General features: G+C 41.0%; 1 protein-coding gene across 9 annotated transcripts in view; it reads left to right on the forward strand.

The window, feature by feature from the left end:
• Positions 1-18716, forward strand: part of Pkp4 (plakophilin 4) — a 238470-nt gene extending 219754 nt beyond the window's left edge. For 6 of the 9 annotated variants that reach the window (XM_078017439.1, XM_078017442.1, XM_078017444.1 and 3 more), the window contains 9 exons: positions 729-920; positions 1176-1349; positions 5022-5172; positions 8468-8663; positions 11228-11312; positions 11435-11552; positions 13990-14118; positions 15804-15877; positions 17715-18716. In XM_078017439.1, the coding sequence (XP_077873565.1) occupies positions 729-920; positions 1176-1349; positions 5022-5172; positions 8468-8663; positions 11228-11312; positions 11435-11552; positions 13990-14118; positions 15804-15877; positions 17715-17963 (1368 nt within the window). In that variant the 3' untranslated portion in view covers positions 17964-18716. The remainder of the gene's footprint in view (positions 1-728; positions 921-1175; positions 1350-5021; positions 5173-8467; positions 8664-11227; positions 11313-11434; positions 11553-13989; positions 14119-15803; positions 15878-17714) is intronic. The other 3 variants (XM_078017443.1, XM_078017445.1, XM_078017446.1) reach the window with 2 other exon arrangements.
• Positions 18717-19064: the final 348 nt, after the last annotated feature.

The raw sequence follows: 19064 nt of genomic DNA on the forward strand, positions 1-19064 counted from the left end.
AGAAAAGAAATACGATGACTGGTAGGTTCAAGGAGAAGGTGGGGGAGAAGTTCAAGGTGACAGTCAGGTGTTTATTTGAGCCTGTTGGACCAAAAGATCTGCAGTTGAAATTGAAAGGGTAAGCAGTTTGCAAGGGAAGCCTGCCAGGTAGACAGATGTGGAACTTGACTTTAGACACTCTTGAGTTAAAGTGGCAGTTGGCCACCCAACAGACTTTAAGGGACCAAAGACCATGTACAGAAGGCAAAATGCTGACATAAAGAAAGCACTGAATGTTCCCCAGAGAGAGAGGGAGGTAGAAGGTTGAGGCAGAGAGAGATGGGACAAGCAGGCAGGGATGGTCCCAAGGCAGGCAGTAGGTAACACCTGCTGTCACATTGAGGATTTGCAGTGGTGATAGATGAGGATCTGGCATCTTGACTGGTCTGGCACTGCAGGAGCCAACACAGAAGCACAAGCCAGGGCCTTATACATGTGAATCAGCATAAATTCCAGCCCTCAGTTGTACCCTCAGTACAACTCTGAACTGAGAGCCACCCTCAGGGGCTCTGCACCTGGCCATCTGGATATCCCCGTGGAACCCTAAATCATAATTCTTTCTCTGGAGTGTTTCAGGTTTCCATAAATAAAAAAGTCCTTTCATATTTTCCATTTATTTCCTATCAGTAGCATTCAGTACAGAAGCGTTTTGTGTGCTGTTTTTAATTATCCGCCCCACTGGATTTCAGACAGTGGAGAACTGCGTGTGCACCCTGAGGAACTTGTCCTATCGGCTGGAGCTGGAGGTCCCTCAGGCCCGGCTGCTCGGACTGAATGAGTTGGATGACCTACTAGGAAAAGAGTCTCCCAGCAAAGACTCTGAGCCAAGCTGCTGGGGGAAAAAGAAGAAAAAGAAAAAGAGAACTCCACAAGAGGATCAAGTTAGCAGCATTTTATTTGATATGAAATTCCAAAGTTTTGTTGTTGTTGTTGTTGTTGTTGTTGTTTGAGGTTTTTTGTTGTTATTTTGTTTTATACTGTTTTTATTCTTTTTCTTGAGAGTGAGAAATCCCATATTTAGCAAGGGACTGAACAAATGCTACATAGTAAAGCTCAGTTTAGCAAGGATGCATGTTTTCAGGTTTGGAAGATCATGTCCATTTTACTTCACTTAACATGTGCTGCTTGTCTTCCAGTGGGATGGAGTTGGTCCTATCCCAGGACTGTCAAAGTCCCCCAAAGGAGTTGAGATGCTGTGGCATCCATCAGTGGTAAAACCATATCTGACTCTTCTGGCAGAAAGTTCCAACCCAGCCACCTTGGAAGGCTCTGCTGGATCTCTTCAGAACCTCTCTGCTGGCAACTGGAAGGTAGGATGTCTTCCACTTTTCCACACTTGTTTCTGTCCTCATGGTCAGATCAGACATGGTGGTGAAATGGACCTGCTTGTTTAGAGTTTGTCTGTGAAAGGGAGAGAAGAAAGAAAGGAGACAAGCAGTTGCTCTGGGGATCCAAAGATGAATGTCACCATTTCTCAAGAATCTGAAGGTTTGCCTTCAGGAAAACATAGCCTGTCAATAATGGGTAAAATCCAAGGATCTGTGCTGTGGGATCTTGCAAGAGGGCATCCAGTGCAGCCTAGGAGAGAAGGGAGAATGAGAAAAAGAGGCAAGCAAGGAGGTAGAAGTGGCTTCCTGAGGGACAATGCTGCCCATAGTGGATCTTTAAGGATAAGTAAAAAATTAAAGCAATGCACTGCAAATTGGTGCAACCACTCTAGAAAGCAGTATGGAGATTCCTTTAAAAACTTAGAGTGGAACCACCATTCAACCCAGCCATCCCACTCCTCAGTTTGTACCCAAAGGACTTAAAATTGGTGTACTGTAGTGATGCAGACACATCAATGTTTATAGCAGCTCAATTCACAGTAGCTAAACTGTGGAATCAACCTAGATGCCCTTCAATAGGTGAATGGATAAAGAAACTGTGTTTTTTATATATATATATATATATATATATATATAGAGAGAGAGAGAGAGAGAGAGAGAGATCTATATCTATCTATCTATATATATATATAGAGAGAGAGAGAGATATCTATATATATATATATATATATATATATATATATATATATATATATATATATATACACACACAACAAACTAATATCCAACCTTAAAAGAGAATAAAATTATGGCATTTGCAGGTAAATGGATGGAGTTGGAGAATATCATGCTAAGTGAAGTAAGCCAATCTCCAAAAATGCAAGGCCAAATGTTCTCCCTGATAAGTGGATGCTGATCCATAATGGGGGCAGGGTGGGGTGGGTGGGAAGAATGAAGGGACTTTGATTGGGCAAAGGGGAGGGAGGAGAAGGGAGAGGACATGGGGGTAGGAAAGATGTTGGAATGAGACAGACATCATTACCCTAGGTACATGTTTGATAGCATATATGGTACAACTCTACATCGTATGCTACCAGGGAAATGAAAAGCTATGTTCCATTTGTGTACAATGAACTGAAATGCATTCTGCTGTCATGTATAACTAATAAGAACAAATTTAAAAATCTATAGTGAAAAAAAGAATTGAAGCCATAGAGTCTGAGGTTGGGAGTATAGAAGGAGGAGTGACGCAGATAAAGGAGAAAATGGGAAAAAGGCCTGAAGGGAGTAAAGGACAGCATGGGGGATATTGAAGTCTAGTCCTTGAGGCAAAGGGAATAGAACGTGGAATGGAACATGTGGCAGCCCCGTACCACATCAGATTCGGAGCTGGAACCTGACCTACAGACAAAAAGGGCCCTGAAAGTGTTTAAGCTGATGTGGACACTGTTTTACCACACAAGTTAGAAGGTCAACTGAAGAAAGAGAAAAGTAGAGAGGTTGGGATTCCCTTTGGAAGTCAGTTTGGCATCCCAGTGAGAAATGATGAGCTTAGTCCAGAGAGAGACTCCGTGTGGCTCCTCTCTCAGATGCTTACAGAGCATACAGATCTAAGAGTTTCCATGTCTCCTTATGCATGCATGACTTTATGAAAATTAAAGGTGGCTTCCTATTGTTAACCATCATAAGCAAGTTCATGAAACTTTCTAAATGTCATCTAAAAACTTCCTGACAAGTGTATTTTAATAGAATTATTATAATGCTTATTTTTACTGCATTTCACCATCACCACCCAAAATGAAACTCTTTTAGCCAGTGGATTATCCATGATAGTAAAACACATTGACAGACATACAGGTGACTGCTATACTGAATATACACAAATATTTATTGTCTAATTCGAACTCAGCCAATGTGGATATTTAATTGTTGCTCCTAATTAGAGTGTTAATAACAGTGTTGAACACTGGTTCTGAATCCTAGCCTCTGTTATGAGTTGCTGCCTAGGGTCTCATGTCCTCAGTTTCCTCATCTATAAGCAGTAATATTAATACTTACCTAATGAGGTGGTTGTGAGGGTTACGTGAGGTAATACATGTGGAGGACAAAGGACCATTTCTGGCACATAAATATTTGGAAATATCCATACTGGAGACCAATATTCACTTCTAGTTTCTGAGATCAAAGGATCACTTGATGCTAATAAAAAATGACAGTAATTAAAATGTAAGTGACTTGAGTTTTTTAGAATTTAATTTCTGGTATCACTCAGTGAACGAAAGTCAGGTGATGAGTTCATTTTAAATACAAACATGGTATTTAAGTGATTTCATAATATCAGAGGTAGTCAAAATATTGGACCCTCATTAAGACAAAAAGATAATCATGGCCACAGACATCATCAAGTCAGAAGGTGTTCAGGGAGCAGGGATGACTACTAGTACCTGGATGAGTGGGTGGTCTCCAAGTGAGACAGAAGGAGTTGGCTTTGCAGGTTTCAGAGAAAGTTGATAAAACTGCCTGAGTGCTTTAGCCTATAGCAAGTCCTGTGCTGTCTTTCCCCCCTGTAGAGTTCATTTGATTTAGAAACTAAGAGTATCATTTCATATGAAGAATATCAATGAGATCTTTGAAAGGCATTTCTTCCTCTTATTTGTACTGTTAAGATAATCTATTCTATTGGTATTCAAGAGGCTGGGTGTCAATCACATATTTTAATGTTCAAAATAATACAAAGGTCTGGTGGATCTTTGTCCTCATATCTTGGCCACAGCAGGAAACTCTTAGATGTTTCATGAGCAACATCTTTCAATTATCCTGATTTTAAAGGATGATTTGCATTGGTAAAAGTGTCAATTAAAGCTCAAAGCTCAAAACAATATTAAAGATTCATTTTCTAATGTTACTTTTTTTTTACTTGCTTCACTGATGACTTAGCATTCATTTCCAATTCATGTGGCTCACAAATTTTACTCATTGTACTGAGTTGCCTTGTAGTAACAAAAGAATTCCTTGACTGCGAGTTTTTTTTAAAAAGCAGCAGCTAACTAATCTTGAATGAGAATGCATTTTGCACACAAATATACATACTCTTTGCCTGTATATATGAATTATGATGCTGGTCATTTCTGGAGAATTCCCTTTCTTCTGAGACAAGGGACTTTTCTAAGCAATCTCTGATAGGTTACTGAAATCTAAATATTGTCACAAGGAATACAGAAAAATAAATGACCTGATGGAGACAGGCTGTCCTTTAACGTGTGTTGACAGGTTACTGTCTCTGCCATCCTATTTATAGCCTCTGGACCTGGCATGAGGCCAAACTGCAAAGAAAACATGCAGTCCTTCCTTAATCATGTTTATGTATCTGAGATAGAAAGTAATCACTGCCTTCTCTGTTCTGCACAAAAATATCTGACAGATGGTGGTTTGAGATTTTCAGGCTTTGGGATTTCTTTTTAAATCAGTCATCACAGCCTATCTTTTTCTCCCAAACTATGTTTTTTTCTTTACTGGCACCACAGATTTAATCTCTAATCTGAAAGAAAACATTTAATCTATTATTTCATCTTTTGAATACATCTTTTTTTATGACAGTGATGTGCGAGTGGGTCTCCATTTTTATATTATTTATTACCTTGTTTTGCTCACTAGTTTGCAGCATACATCCGGGCAGCTGTCCGAAAAGAAAAAGGGCTCCCCATCCTTGTGGAACTTCTGAGAATGGATAACGATAGAGTTGTCTCATCTGTGGCAACTGCCTTGAGGAATATGGCACTAGACGTTCGCAACAAGGAGCTCATAGGTATGTTCTGGTGATAAGGTACACTGCAAAGGAGAGCAACTACAATATTTGCAAAACTCTTCTTTCAATTTATAAATAAGTGCTATTTGAAGTTATTACAACTGAGCCCTAGTCCCCAGTCTCTTGGCATTTTGGGTACCCTGATTTGTGACCATTCTTTTTTAGAAGGAGACAGGCACATTAATTAAACATTGATCGAAGAAGGTAAATTTCCAGAAAAGCCAGCAATTTCAGTTGTACCTTATAACACTGTTTGATGGATGTGGTGTGCCTTATTTCCCAAAAGAAGTCCATTTCCTGAGCAACAAAAAAAAAAAAATATATATATATATATATATATATATATATGATTCTACCTTTCCTAGCACTGATAACAGCTATTTCACCAACACTATCATGTTTTAAATTTAATTAAAAAAGGAAATTGTATCAACATTTTTGTAGCTTTTCCCTCTCAGGACAGAATCATTGTCCTAAGGCCATTTCCACTCCAGGGCAGGATCAGAACTAGGATAAGGAAAGCAAGGCGCCTAGGGCATAAAATTTTAGGAGGCCTTCACCCTTGGACTCACACAAGGATAGGGTTGGCAAATGCATAAAATCAACTAGAGTGCCTCCATAATGTTTGTACCCTAGGTAGCTTGCTTGTCTCCAGGGCATTGCCGCTTCCCAAGCAAAGTATGGGTTAAAGAAAAGCTCAGGGACCCTCCAAAGACCTGAGCTCTTGGATCTCTGCTGCTAACGACCATGTAATCCAGTGTCCCATAACCCCACCCAGGCTCAATTCCTGCATCTAGATTGGAAATGAAAGGAATTCTTCCTCAGCCAATCTCTGAAAGGAGTGGACAATACCTGCTGTTCCAAACAAGGGCCCAAGGTGAAGAAGAAAGGAGAAGGGGGTATAAGGACAGTCACCTACAAATGGGCAAGTCCGTACCAGCCCTATAGCTGACAACAGAGAAGGGTGGAGAACAGAGCAAGATTGTGTGTGTATTCATGTAAATCTATGTTCAGTTTACACTGGAATACATGCCATGACAGAGAGAGGAAGAGAGAACAAAGACAATATATACCTTAAAGAATAAATCGGACATAACTTTCCCATGTTCATATATGACTACACCACCAGTGAAACTCCACATCATGTACACCCACAAGAATGGGGTCTTAATTAGAATACGTTCTACTCCATGTATGTATAACATGTCAACACTCTATTGTCATGTATATCTAAAAAGGACAAGTAAAAATTAAAAAATAAAGAATTGCTGTGAGACTTAAATGTGGTGACTTAAAGGGAAGCCCTTCACACAGTGCCAAGCAGGACTGCCCATAACAACCTCTTTTAACACAACCACACCCAATTCAGTCCCCACAGAGAAAAGGGGAAGCCTCTCCATACTCTGTTCCTAGACCAGCATGTTCCTGAGTCTAGATGTGCTGTTCCTCTGAGTTCCACATTTGCTTGAGAGAAAACTAGAAGAACAATTTTTTTAATTGTTTTTGTTACCTCTGTATTCTTTAAATTTCTTATAAGAAACATGTATAATTTAGGACTTCCTAATACTAAAACATAAATGGTTGGCACATACATCTGTGCCTATCTTCTGCTGCACCTGAGAGAAGACCCAGGCCTTACATCAGGCAAGGAGCCAGTACCACCAAGTGCATGGTCTTCTGGGAAGAAGGAATTTAGAGTCCTGGCCTTCTCAAAATTTTCCCCCTGTTTTCTGTTAGTAACCCATTTTCAACTTTCACTCACATTTCATCTCTTGTGAGAGCATGTTGCCTACCCTCTTGAATGATTCCATGAACCACTTTTTCTTGTTTGCTTCAACTGAGTCATTTCTATGAGATCTGGAGCCCCCCTCCAGATTCAGTATTTTGCTCTTCTATACCCAGCACTTCTGTTCCTCAGACTATCACCTTTTTTGAGCCCTTCACTCTCTCCTCTTGTCCATCAGGAGCACTAGCAACGGACTTTACACACAGCATATATTTTTTATTCTTATTTTTCAAAGTTTTGTCACTCCACAAAAGTTACCGCATACTAAACTGAGTTGGACCCACCCCTCTGTCTGAAGCTACAGGTTTTGAGGGAAACATCAGGTTTAGTCACTCACGGGAGGAATGAGCTATAAGCCTCAAGAGTGCAATTTAAAGCTACTCCTTAACAAAATGACAAGTTACATGTCATGCACCTTTTGGTCATTTGTGAGCATTCACAGTCACCAATGCTAAATTATCACCTGTGCTCAGGTCCCACATTTATCTTCTGGCCTTCCAGTGTCATGACTGTTTTTCCACTCTTCATAACAATGCTGCCGAGAATAAGCCAGAGCTTCCCTCTGACGTGCTGGAATTACAGTCTATAGCTACAGCTGTCTTCTTTACCACTGTTTATAAATAGGTCTTTGATGAAAATCCCATTTTGCATCCACTCAATTATTAGCATGGGGGGAAAGGACTAAGAAAATATTTACTTGAGCTTTAGTTAATTTCTTTTGTTTGTAGTGCATTTATTCCAGTTTGTCAGATGGTAATTGAAATTGAAAAAGCTAGAGATAATCACTTTTGGAGAGGAGTAAGAAAAATTCAGTGTTTATAAAGAATTGCTTCAGTAGCTATGAAACTCCCCTAGCCTTGTCTTATCAAGTACCTTATTATTATTACATTACTCCTAGGAGATAATATATGTATAATTATAAGAAATTTTTATTTGTGTCTTCCTTTAAAGAGACTAAAATGTTATTGCCAGCTGATATACACCATCAGCTTGATAAAAATATGTAACTATGCCCAGTTCACAAGTTAAGAACCTGAAAGACTTAATAAAAAGTATTATTTGGCAACTCTATTTGACCCAGGTTCAAAGAGAAGTTTTTAAAAGCTTCCAGGGGAAATTGAGGTGTTTTTGATGCGTTAGAATTCAATCCACAATAAAATTTACTATCATAATTCCTTCATTACTCACTCTTACTGAAAATAGTTAAATTAAAGCAACTTGGTTAGTCTACCCAATTTTATGCGTTGATTTATATTTTCTTTCAGCAACTGACAGTAATGTTTTATTAACCAATCATTTTTTCAAGTGACACTGCAGTAAATGTTAACTTTCCTTTACAATTACATTTGTGCTTTTCTTCTTTGCTGTGGGTACTGCTTTTTTCTTTTCTCTATGCCTCCTTTTGAAAGTGGTTCTTTTTAAGAGCCCGCACACTATCCAAATCTTTCAAGAAACAACACAACCTTGCACCTTTTGAATTTAGAACTTAATCTTTTGCATTTTTGGCAGGTAAATATGCCATGCGAGACCTGGTCAACCGGCTTCCAGGTGGCAACGGCCCCAGCATACTGTCCGATGAGACCATGGCTGCCATCTGCTGTGCTCTGCATGAGGTCACCAGCAAAAACATGGAGAATGCCAAAGCCCTGGCCGACTCCGGGGGCATAGAAAAGCTGGTGAACATAACCAAAGGCAGAGGAGATAGGCAAGTCTGCAGGGGAAGGGGCCTGCATGGGGCTGTCAATCCTGGGTTTGCTTTGTGATAAGGGCTTTTGTTGAAGATATGTTCCTGTTGGAAAGGACTTATTTCTGCATTTCTTACATGCTGATAAGCTAAGCAGTCTCCAGCAGTTAAAACCTATTATATTAGGAGATTTTTTTTTCTATCACATGTCCCCTTTTCTAATTTTTACTTCATTGCAACACTCCTAATCCTGCATATTTTTTTTTTTTTTTTTTGGTCTCTGCCATAGTCTGCTTGAGCTACTATAACAAAATATCAAGGACTCGGGGGTGAGGGGTGCTTATAAACAGCAGACGTGTATTTCTCCCAGTTCTGGAGGCTTGGAAGTCCAAGATCAAGGAAGTCTACTAGAGAAAGACCAGGAGTTTGCTCTGGATTTTCACGTTTGAGATGTCTATTAGATATCTGAGTTGGGTGTGTCATCAGCAGTAGATTATACCAAGGTCACCAGCAAAAACATGGAGAATGCCAAAGCCCTGGCCGACTCCAGGGGCATAGAAAAGCTGGTGAACATAACCAAAGGCAGAGGAGACAGGCTCTCCAAAAATATGGAGAGCTGAGAGCAGGGTTGAGGCTCTGGTTGGAAATATAAATTTGGGAATCAGCAGTGTCTAAATTATTTATTTAGAGAAGTAAAATAAGATGCAACCACTAAGGAAATAAACAAAAAAGAGAAGAGGTTTGAGGGCTGATATCCCTCATGCTTAGAGGTAAAGGAGATGAGGACTCAGTAAACAAGCCCAGGAAAGAGTAGACAGAATGTTCAGAAGAAAACCAGGAGCATGTGTTGTCTTAGAAACCAAGTGAAGGAGGTGTTACACAGATGAGCAAGGGTCAAGTGACCCTGCTTGGTCGGGCAGGTTGAGGTCTGAGCTGACCACTTGTATAACAATGTGGAAGCTTTGGTTTAAGAGAAGATGGGATGAAGGGAACTGGAGATGTGAATACATAGATCTTTCAAAAAGTCAAACTGCAAAGGAGAAAAAAGAAACTTCCTTGCTGTCCTCAAGTTTGATGATGCAAGTTTCTACTCATAGAATATGTACTTGAAAATACCCAGCCTGTCTGCATCGAGGTATAAACCAGGCATGGTCCTGCCTTGTCGAGTGTTACAACTGTTGTCCTCACAGGCAAGTAAGGGGACTGCCTCTCAGGCCACCGTCCTGGCTGCCTGTCACTTAAAAGACAAGGAGATAAACAGCAGCAGTGGTAGGACCCAGCTAAGAGTGGGATGGTTGTAAACTGAGGTTTCCAAAATCTGTCTCCCAGAGGTCATCTTGGGTGCCTAAAATTTCATCTCTGTTCATTTCCTGGAGGTAGTGCCTTGTTCTGTGTTATTAGTGAAAAGTTTTAAAAGGCTTTGTTTGAGCTAGTTTGGTTTACCTAGTTCCACTCTTAACTAGTCAGAAACCTGAGAGGAAGGAGTGGAGGTGGATACAGGTGAGTTCAGATGTGCACCACTAGCAAGAACAGAGCCCCTGAAACCCAGGAATTTACCTGTTCTCAGCCCTCACCTAAGCCCTCAGAACCTCAGCAACTTACTTTATACCATCAGGAAACTTACTTTATACCGTCAGGAGCAAAGGAAGTGACTTATAGCCTATGCACCTCTTTTTCCTCCACTTCCTTCATCTTTAATTGGGAAGGAAATCAGATTTTGTACCTAGTATATACATTTGAAGTCAGACTTTCAGTGTTAAAATGAATTCCAAAACCAGAATTGGATTCTCCTCAGGTCAGACTCCCCAGGTGTTGTCCCTGAGCACACCCCTCCCATGGTGATCCGAGCCTCAGCTGAGGCGAGAAACTGCCTTTTCTTCTTCATTTACTGTGAGGTCACTGATTGAGAGCAGTGGCTCCCAAGGTGAATTCAATGACCAGGGCAGGCATTGCTTAGAAAGAGCACCAGCAATTAGAAAATGTCTTTGAGAGTAAGCAGTAACCATGGGATTGAACTCGGGGTGCAGTAACCTGCAATAAGCACTGGCCATATTTTCCACATTGAACATTAGAACTCATATATTTGTCTACAAAGTCATAAATGACATGAGGCAATGAAAGTATGCAGCTGAAGGCCTAATAATGAAGAGGGAAAATTAATTTGGGAGGGTCACAGATACAGGATATATGGTCACAGTCACATTGATATATAAAAAAAAAAAACAGGGAAGCCAGTGAGGTCAGTGACCTTTGATAGAGATGTGGAAGGGCCAGGCAGGTGGTGCATGCCTGTAATCCCAGCAGCGTTGGGGCAGACACCTCAAGAGACCCTCACTTAGGCTTATCCTGGCCTCAGCCTCTCACCACAGAGCTGACTGCCTGAGAACCACACTTTGGCTCTTGCAAGCTCTAGTCAGCCCCAGGCTTGATGAACTCCTGGGCACGATCACATATTCATTCCCAGGGCAGCCTCTGTCTCTGTGATCTCTGTGACCTCTTAGCCACTGGTTTACAGCCTCAGTCTCTCCAAGTGCAGGCTGAGGCCATGCTGCCCACATTCATTAATGTCCTTACTCTCTCCCTAGGTCCTCTCTGAAAGTGGTGAAGGCAGCAGCCCAGGTCTTGAATACATTATGGCAATATCGGGACCTCCGGAGCATTTATAAAAAGGTAAGCTACAAGAATAGCTCTGGGATAATTAGCATTCAGCAGAGCACACATTCATAATCATTTATTGTAATGAAATGTCATTATTCATTTGAGAGGTTTCTTTTTCTCCTTTCACTCCACAGGATGGGTGGAATCAGAACCATTTTATTACACCTGTGTCGACATTAGAGCGAGACCGATTCAAATCACATCCTTCCTTGTCCACGACCAACCAACAGATGTCACCCATCATTCAGTCAGGTCAGTGCGTAAACTGTACTCCATTGTGAGAGCATTTGTGCAGCAGAACATTGTTTCCCCACCAGGGAAGGCTGAACGTGAGCTGACTAAGCCTGTCACCTCTGACACTGCACATCAAGTGGAAAGCCTTCTTTGGGAATTACACACGGTTATAAACAATAAACCCACTTTCTTCCTTCCATTGGAAAACTGTATACAAGTTAACATCAGCTGCAGTATATAAAAGAATCCCAGTGTCTGTCCCCATACCAAGATTTCACTTTACTAGGTTTGAGAAGGGGCCTGGAATCTACATTTGGCCAGCTGGTCAGGTACCTGGAAACCGCACACTTGGAGGCACAGAGGCACACTGGGGGAGACCTGAAAATGGCCACCCTGACTGCCTACTGGCCTCAAATTTGGAATCAACTCCAAAGTGATTCTTTAGTTTTTTGGTAAAACCTCTTAGAAACAGAGTCCTTGAACAAGATCTTTTGGTTTGCAGTCTGGAGAGGCCCCTGGTTCGCTGGCTGCATTACCCACCCCCAGCACCACAGCCACGGGAGCAGGCCTCACAAAATGGCTTTGTAGGCATTCCTTTTGGCTTTTAGGTTGATAATCTTGGCAACCATATCACCTACCTATCTATACTGTTAAACTTGGTGGTAAGAATGTTTTGAGATTCAGACTAAATTTTTTTTACATGCAAGAGAAGGTTATTACTACCAAGCCAAGTCAATCCTATAAATTTAATTCTTAACTAAATGAAATAGGGAAAGTAATAAGTATCTTATTTTATTTGGCTTTAAATCACCATTCTGACTTATAAATATTATCTGCTGTAGTCAACTATGCTGCTGCTGACAGTCTTATTGCTCATGTGGACAAATATGGACAAAAAGATTAATATACATGCCTGGTGGAGCTTGCACATAATTGGATGTCCCCAGTTGTACTGGGAATCTTTTAGCATTATCTGTGCCTACTAAGTATGGTGGATATTTATAACTTAGTTTTAAAATTGTGAGTTTTCTTCAGAGAGTCCTATGGCTGGTTTTTAACATCCTTGCTGAGCCTGAGGCTGTCTTTTATGAAAATGTTCAGAATCCCTTAGGGACTTAGGAATAGGGATGCCAGCGGAACCAAGAGACTTTGACCACTTAATAAAAGCATGTGTACAAGCAAAGAATCATTTTCAACAAATCAGCACACAGTTACTAAGCAGTGAACTTGTTTTATGGACCTCTTAAGTATCTGTGCTAGAAGTGTTGACTAGCCGCTGTGCCAGTCCCTAGGTAACCCTTTGAACTTTGTTCAGAGGCAGGGTATATTTTGCTGGTTTTTATCCAGTTATTCTAAGGACTGACCATCAATCCCATAGCACTACTGTGGGAGCTGCTTATGGACACTTCCAATGCCTCGCTTATATATTGTGAGAGGGAAGCAGGTCTTTTTCTGTCCTGACACCCCCTAGAAGGTGAACCAGATGAGTAGCACAGAGATTCTGCCTTTGCATGCTCCCCTGTACTCAGCACAGAGTAGCCCTGTGTCAGTGAGGAGATGGCTCAGCAAAGTCAGTTTTCCACTTAAAGCATTCGCACTTACCAGACCCTGGTGCTAAGATTTGGGCGCTGTGTCAAGGGAATAGATAGCCACTCTAATTTGTAATTAACTTCCATGCAAGTGAGATTTTTTTTTTTTATGAGAAAAAGAAAATATATGTATGTGAAATGTTTCTCTTCCATCTCTGACAAAATGTCCAAAGGAGCACCATTGGGTAGATGCATTATTAAGTGTTTGGCCCAAACTGAGCCTTGTAAGGAGGGCTTAGCACCGTGACCTTCGTGACCAGTACTGAGCTTGCATGATTTCCCTGATGGCAGATGACCAAAAAGAGATTTATAAATTTTATGGACTGGGCATTTTTAATCAAACACATTGAGAGATGGAGATATTTTGAAATAATTAGAAATCAAACATGCCATAAAGCCTCTGTTTCCTGAAGAGCGGTACATAAAAGATAATAGGTGGGTGTTTTACTAGCAACCGAACTGCAGTCATAAAATAGCACATGTTAACTCTTGCATGGCCAGCAGGTTACTCCGATCACTGAGTTCCAAAGGGCTGATGGAGTCACTGAGGGCAGACCCGAATGGCCTGTGTGCTGCACCTCTCCAGCTGGGCCACTTCCTCTGCAGCTGGGGAGCAGTCGGGGGTTGACCTTGCTGACTCTGCAGGGGCAGACTTGGAGGCTGTGTTCTTGGTGGTTGGTGCTTAGTGCTCGGGTCTGGCTGTTCCTCAACTCCCAGCACCTCTAAGAGCTGACTTCTAGCACCAGCTGTGTGGCATTTCTAATTACTGACCTTTGTTTTTCTGGAAAGGATTTCCAGAGACGCTGACAGTCTGATTTCTCTCTTTCCCCCTTTCTCTCTCCCTGCTCCTTTGCCTCTCCCTTCAGTCGGCAGCACCTCTTCCTCACCAGCACTGTTAGGAATCAGAGACCCTCGCTCTGAATACGATAGGACCCAGCCACCTATGCAGTATTACAATAGCCAAGGGGATGCCACACATAAAGGCCTGTACCCTGGTAAGACGCCAGCTGGGTGTGTGATGCAGTACCTTGAAAAGCCGTGTTTCTGGGCACTTGAGCAGTGCTCTGGGAAGTAGCCTGTGCTTGCATTGAGACGGTCCCCCAGCAGAAACCAGTCTCTTCTTTCTTACTTTCAGATGTTGCCTTTTCCAATTGTTTATATAAAATGAGCTAATATAGTTATACAGTGGCCACGAATAAAAGGAGGGCTAGATCCAAGTATATCACTTGGCTGCCCAGAGGGACAATCCCTTCACTCCATTCCTTCCCTGCTTGAGCAGTCTCTCTCCATGTCCCTCATGCATCAGATCCCTGGGCTCTGTGTGGTTTTGCAGAGGCCACTTCTAGAATGGCTCATCTCTTTTAAACCAGAAAAGAGAATGGAGATCAATTCCATTTACATTTTCATGGAAAAGACTAAATTTGAATGACTTTGCATAATGTATAATGTGATTCTCCTCAGAATGATTGTTTTTTTAAGAATAACCAAAATAATGTTACATAGTGTTAATATTTTTATCTATTCAGAAAGATGTGCATAAAATTTATTTTAAAGGATGCTAGCCTAAAGGCTACCAAGATTTCATATTACCCCCATTCTCAACTATCTAGCAAACTATTACTACAGAGGCTTCAAATAAGTCAGTATCAGCAATCCCCCCCACCAAAAAAAGTATTCTTTTCTCAAAAAACCTATTTATTAAAAAGGAATAAATAAAAGCTGTTGGCAACTTAACCACTGCTGGGGGAACAATCTCAGTTATGCTGTTGTCTTTGAAATTGTGATTTCACAGGACTGTTTACTAATCGGCTATTGTTACCATGGCAATTAATAGCTCAGAAAATTGCAGATGCTACATTTCAAATACCAAGCTCTGTGCAAAAGGAAATGCACAAACTGAAGTGCATGGCTGCTTCAGATTTGCAGCGGCCTGCTGTATTTTAAAGATCTCCTCTTTAGCATGCACACCCTTCTGTATTTCCTTGCTTGCTTCAATAAACTAATTTGCCTCAAGTATGTTTCATTTTCCTCATTAAAAAATAAAAATCTTTGCTAGCCTTAACAATAATTGAAGAGTAACCAATTACATCATCAGGAGTCTTCCACGGACTCTTAAGAACAATTATCTAATTACCAAGTTCTTTTCATTTTACAACATACTTAACTATGGCAAACACAAGATTGTGCCTCCATGTGGCCCCACAGCTGAGAACCGCCCCTGCCTGCTCTTCCCAGAACCTGGGGTTTTTCAGTCTCAGTTATTTAAAGGCCTGGGGCTTGTTCCAATGTGTATTACCCTCCCTCTCTGATCCATGGCTCTAGTTCAGAGTCCTGGCAGAGTGGCTCTCCTCAGCTCAAGGAGTTGTGCTGCTGCTCAAAACCCACTGGGGAAATCCCTCCAAGTCTGAGCAGAGCTCCAGAAGGACCCCTTTTTGATGGGCTGTGCATCAATGTTGCTTTTTGCTGAAACACACATGCGGCCTATTTTTGCTCTTAACCTGGGTAAGCAATAGTCAAGCTACTTCCAGAGAGCCCAAGCTGCTACCCCTCAGTTTGTGCTGTCGCTGGGGAAGGCAGGCCCTGTGGGGGACAGCATCAGCCCTACTGTGGGGACACTGCACAGCCTAATGGACCAGAGTAATGAGCACTAGTTTTAATTTCATAAAATATTTTCTTACAGGCTCCAGCAAACCTTCACCAATTTACATCAGTTCCTATTCCTCACCAGCAAGAGAACAAAATAGACGGCTACAGGTGAATTTGCAATATCATTTGTATAGAAGGCCGATTAATAGTAACACAGTAAGGGGCCCATCTGGGTTGATTTCTCAGAGCTGAGCCAGCACAGCAGGACCCAAGGAGTTTTCCCCGGGATTTCACTCCTTTAAATAAAGCACTTATGCAGTAGCCTCATGTTCTTGAGTATCCATGTGGGTCCTGCTGAGACCACCATGCCACTGATGGAAACAGCTGAGACGTCTTTAGTTCATATTCTTTGCCCAACAATTGTCCCTTTCCTACTCTTTTTTATTGTTGTTATTGTTAAGCTCTAGAACCTCTCCCATCCTCTCGGTGAGTAAAGGTTGGTAAGCACACTCTACTCTCATCTCAGTGTTCTCTTTTTGTATACTTCATTTTCCATCTTCATGACTTCCTCCCTGTCCATACTCCATGATTTTAAAACTCTGAGATTTTGGCCTTGAGGTCAGAGTGGACTCAGACATGGCTGGGGAGTACAGCCATCCTAAGGGGGGTACCATGGTTGTAACACACCAAGGTTGTGCTCAGAAGGGACCTGTAATCAGTTTCAGGGTTTTCCTGAGTCTGTGGTCCACCTGGGCCATCTGATCTTTCTACTTACCCTCTAATAACACAAAGCACTTGGAGTTTCCCAAGATACAACTGTATCTATCCTTTGGGTAAGGATGTTCTAAGACCCCTCTCCACTCCTTTATCTTTTCTTTGTAGATTAAAGAAAAACAACTTCCCAAATTACTCATATTTATGCTAGTTTTTTGTTTGTTTGTTTGTTTTGTTTTTGAGGTAGGTTCTTGCTTGCTGTGATCCTCCCAAGTTGCTGGGCTACAGGTGTGCACTTTATGCCTGAATTAGGTGATAATTTTTTTTAGTCAGGATAAAATAGCCTCACAATCATAACTGAACTTTAAAAGGAGATGATAGCATTAGCTCCTGGTAAGTAGATTTTAGCTCAGTAAACCTTATAAGGTTAGAATGAATTTAATTCCAGAATATGATGTTGATACTATGTAGTAAATTTGTTACATTTTACTAAGTGGGGGCATTTAGACATAATAAAAAAGACAAATAGAACCATGATGTTAAGAATCAATGTGAGGTTAAAGCTATAACAGCATAAAAGGAAATGGGGCATGAGTATACTATGTGGGCACACAGGAGTGCAGAGCCTTGCTTTCTTTAGATGTATTTATTAGCTCCAACTTAGGGAAGGCTTTTCCTCCAGAATCGTAGTTACTCACATATCCCTTCCTTGAGATTGCTTATTCCTTTAATAGCACAATTTACAACAGAGTTTCCAAAGTGTGACTGTTGTTCCCCAAACCACATATGTTGTTTAAAATTGAAGGATACACTCAAGCTTCATCTCTGAGGTAAATGCTTTAAAAGACGATTCTATAAACTGTTCAGTTATCTAAGGCCAAAAATCTAAGTCCCAACTAAATTGATGGTATGTTAAAGATTCCCTGGGTAAAAGCCAACATGGAGACCTTCCTCTTCCTTTATCTGATGGTGACAGGCCTCTGTACAGCAGGATGCAGAACAGGGCCTCCAGTAAGGAGGAGAGGTAGCGCAGGCCACCTGCCACTAGGTTCTTGGGCTTTCCTGAGGCACCCACTTCTCTAGAGACCTTGGACAGGACTGGGGCAAACTCAGCCAGCCTACCTGCCAATGCAGTTTAACATCCATAATGCCCTCCACCTGCAGCAACTTCTAATCATAAGCCCAGGAATGTTTCTTTAAAAATGTAAAGCAGGAAGCCCACGTGAATTTTCTTTAAATGTATGCTTTTAAATATTGCTTTCACTCATTTGCCTTTCCATTTTGTCAACAGCATCAACAGCTGTATTATAGTCAAGATGACTCCAACAGAAAGAACTTTGATGCATACAGATTGTATTTACAGTCTCCTCATAGCTATGAAGATCCTTATTTTGATGACCGAGTTCATTTTCCAGCTTCTACTGATTACTCCACACAGTATGGACTGAAATCGACCACAAATTACGTAGACTTTTATTCCACCAAACGACCTTCTTACAGAGCAGAACAGTACCCAGGGTCCCCAGATTCATGGGTGTAGCATCAAGACGCTCAGCAGAGAACTCTTTCTTTCTAACCTTGTTTGGATTGAGGTGAAAAGTCCGTCTTGCTGATTTGATGATGAAATGTGAAAGTGAAATGGAAGGAATGAGTGAAGAGCATTTTTTTTTCTTTTTTGAGGAATTTTCAGGGAAGTGAGGAAACTCTTGGGAAAGAACTTTCTAAGCTCTATTTAGGTGTTAGATCTAATTACTTGTAGATTCTATAGTCTGGTGAAGGTGTGGGTGATGTGATGAGAGGTTTGAGAAATGGGTGAAATGAGATGGGGGAATGTGTAGGTCAAATCAAATTAAAGATGATTTTTTTAATGTGAATAAAGTTATGTTCTGATAGTTTGTACAGAAGAAAATAAAATGGATGCCCTTCATGTTTTATTGCTATTACTAAATGTCAAGATTGTATGCTATTATGTCTTGTAAATTTCTTTTGTTGGTGTAAATATGGAAATGCCACATTGGTTAAGTGCCATCATTTGTAATGCAGTGTGTCATTTGAAAAGAGATTTGAAGAAACTGACAGCATAGAAAACAAATGGGAAACCCAAGGAACTGATAAGAATTAGAAACCAACTCCAACACCCTGTGTTTTCACAGTGAGTAGTGTACTTGGGAAGCACAAAGTCCAGTCTGCAGAGCAGCTCCATGCCCATTCCCTGCCTCTTTCATAGGACACTTCACTGCCATTTTCTATGCACATGAAAGAAAAATAAATGTGGAAATTTCATCCTTGGAAATGTGTTCCCTTTCCTTTTTTTATTCTCTGGATGTAACGTGGAAAAGCAGATTTAATAAACACTGTGTGAGATGGATCGCACCAAAGAATGGAGCTACGAACATTCCTCCTCCTTTATCTGAGTATGTTTACTTCTTTGGATCTGTTTTGAATCTAATGCTCTAGTTTTATCACTTATTTTACAGAGTGTTACATGTATTTAACACCACTTTTCACCTAAGAGAAATTACATCTGGCAGCCTAGCCATAACTAAGTTGGCAAAGGCTCCTTTTGGCATCATTTTAAAGAACTCGGTAATTACATAAGAACAGTGGTTGGGCATTTACTTGGTTGGCATCAATGTAGTAA

The sequence above is a fragment of the Ictidomys tridecemlineatus genome, chromosome 7 (assembly GCF_052094955.1).
Source record: "Ictidomys tridecemlineatus isolate mIctTri1 chromosome 7, mIctTri1.hap1, whole genome shotgun sequence".
In the NCBI taxonomy this organism is placed as follows: domain Eukaryota; kingdom Metazoa; phylum Chordata; class Mammalia; order Rodentia; family Sciuridae; genus Ictidomys; species Ictidomys tridecemlineatus.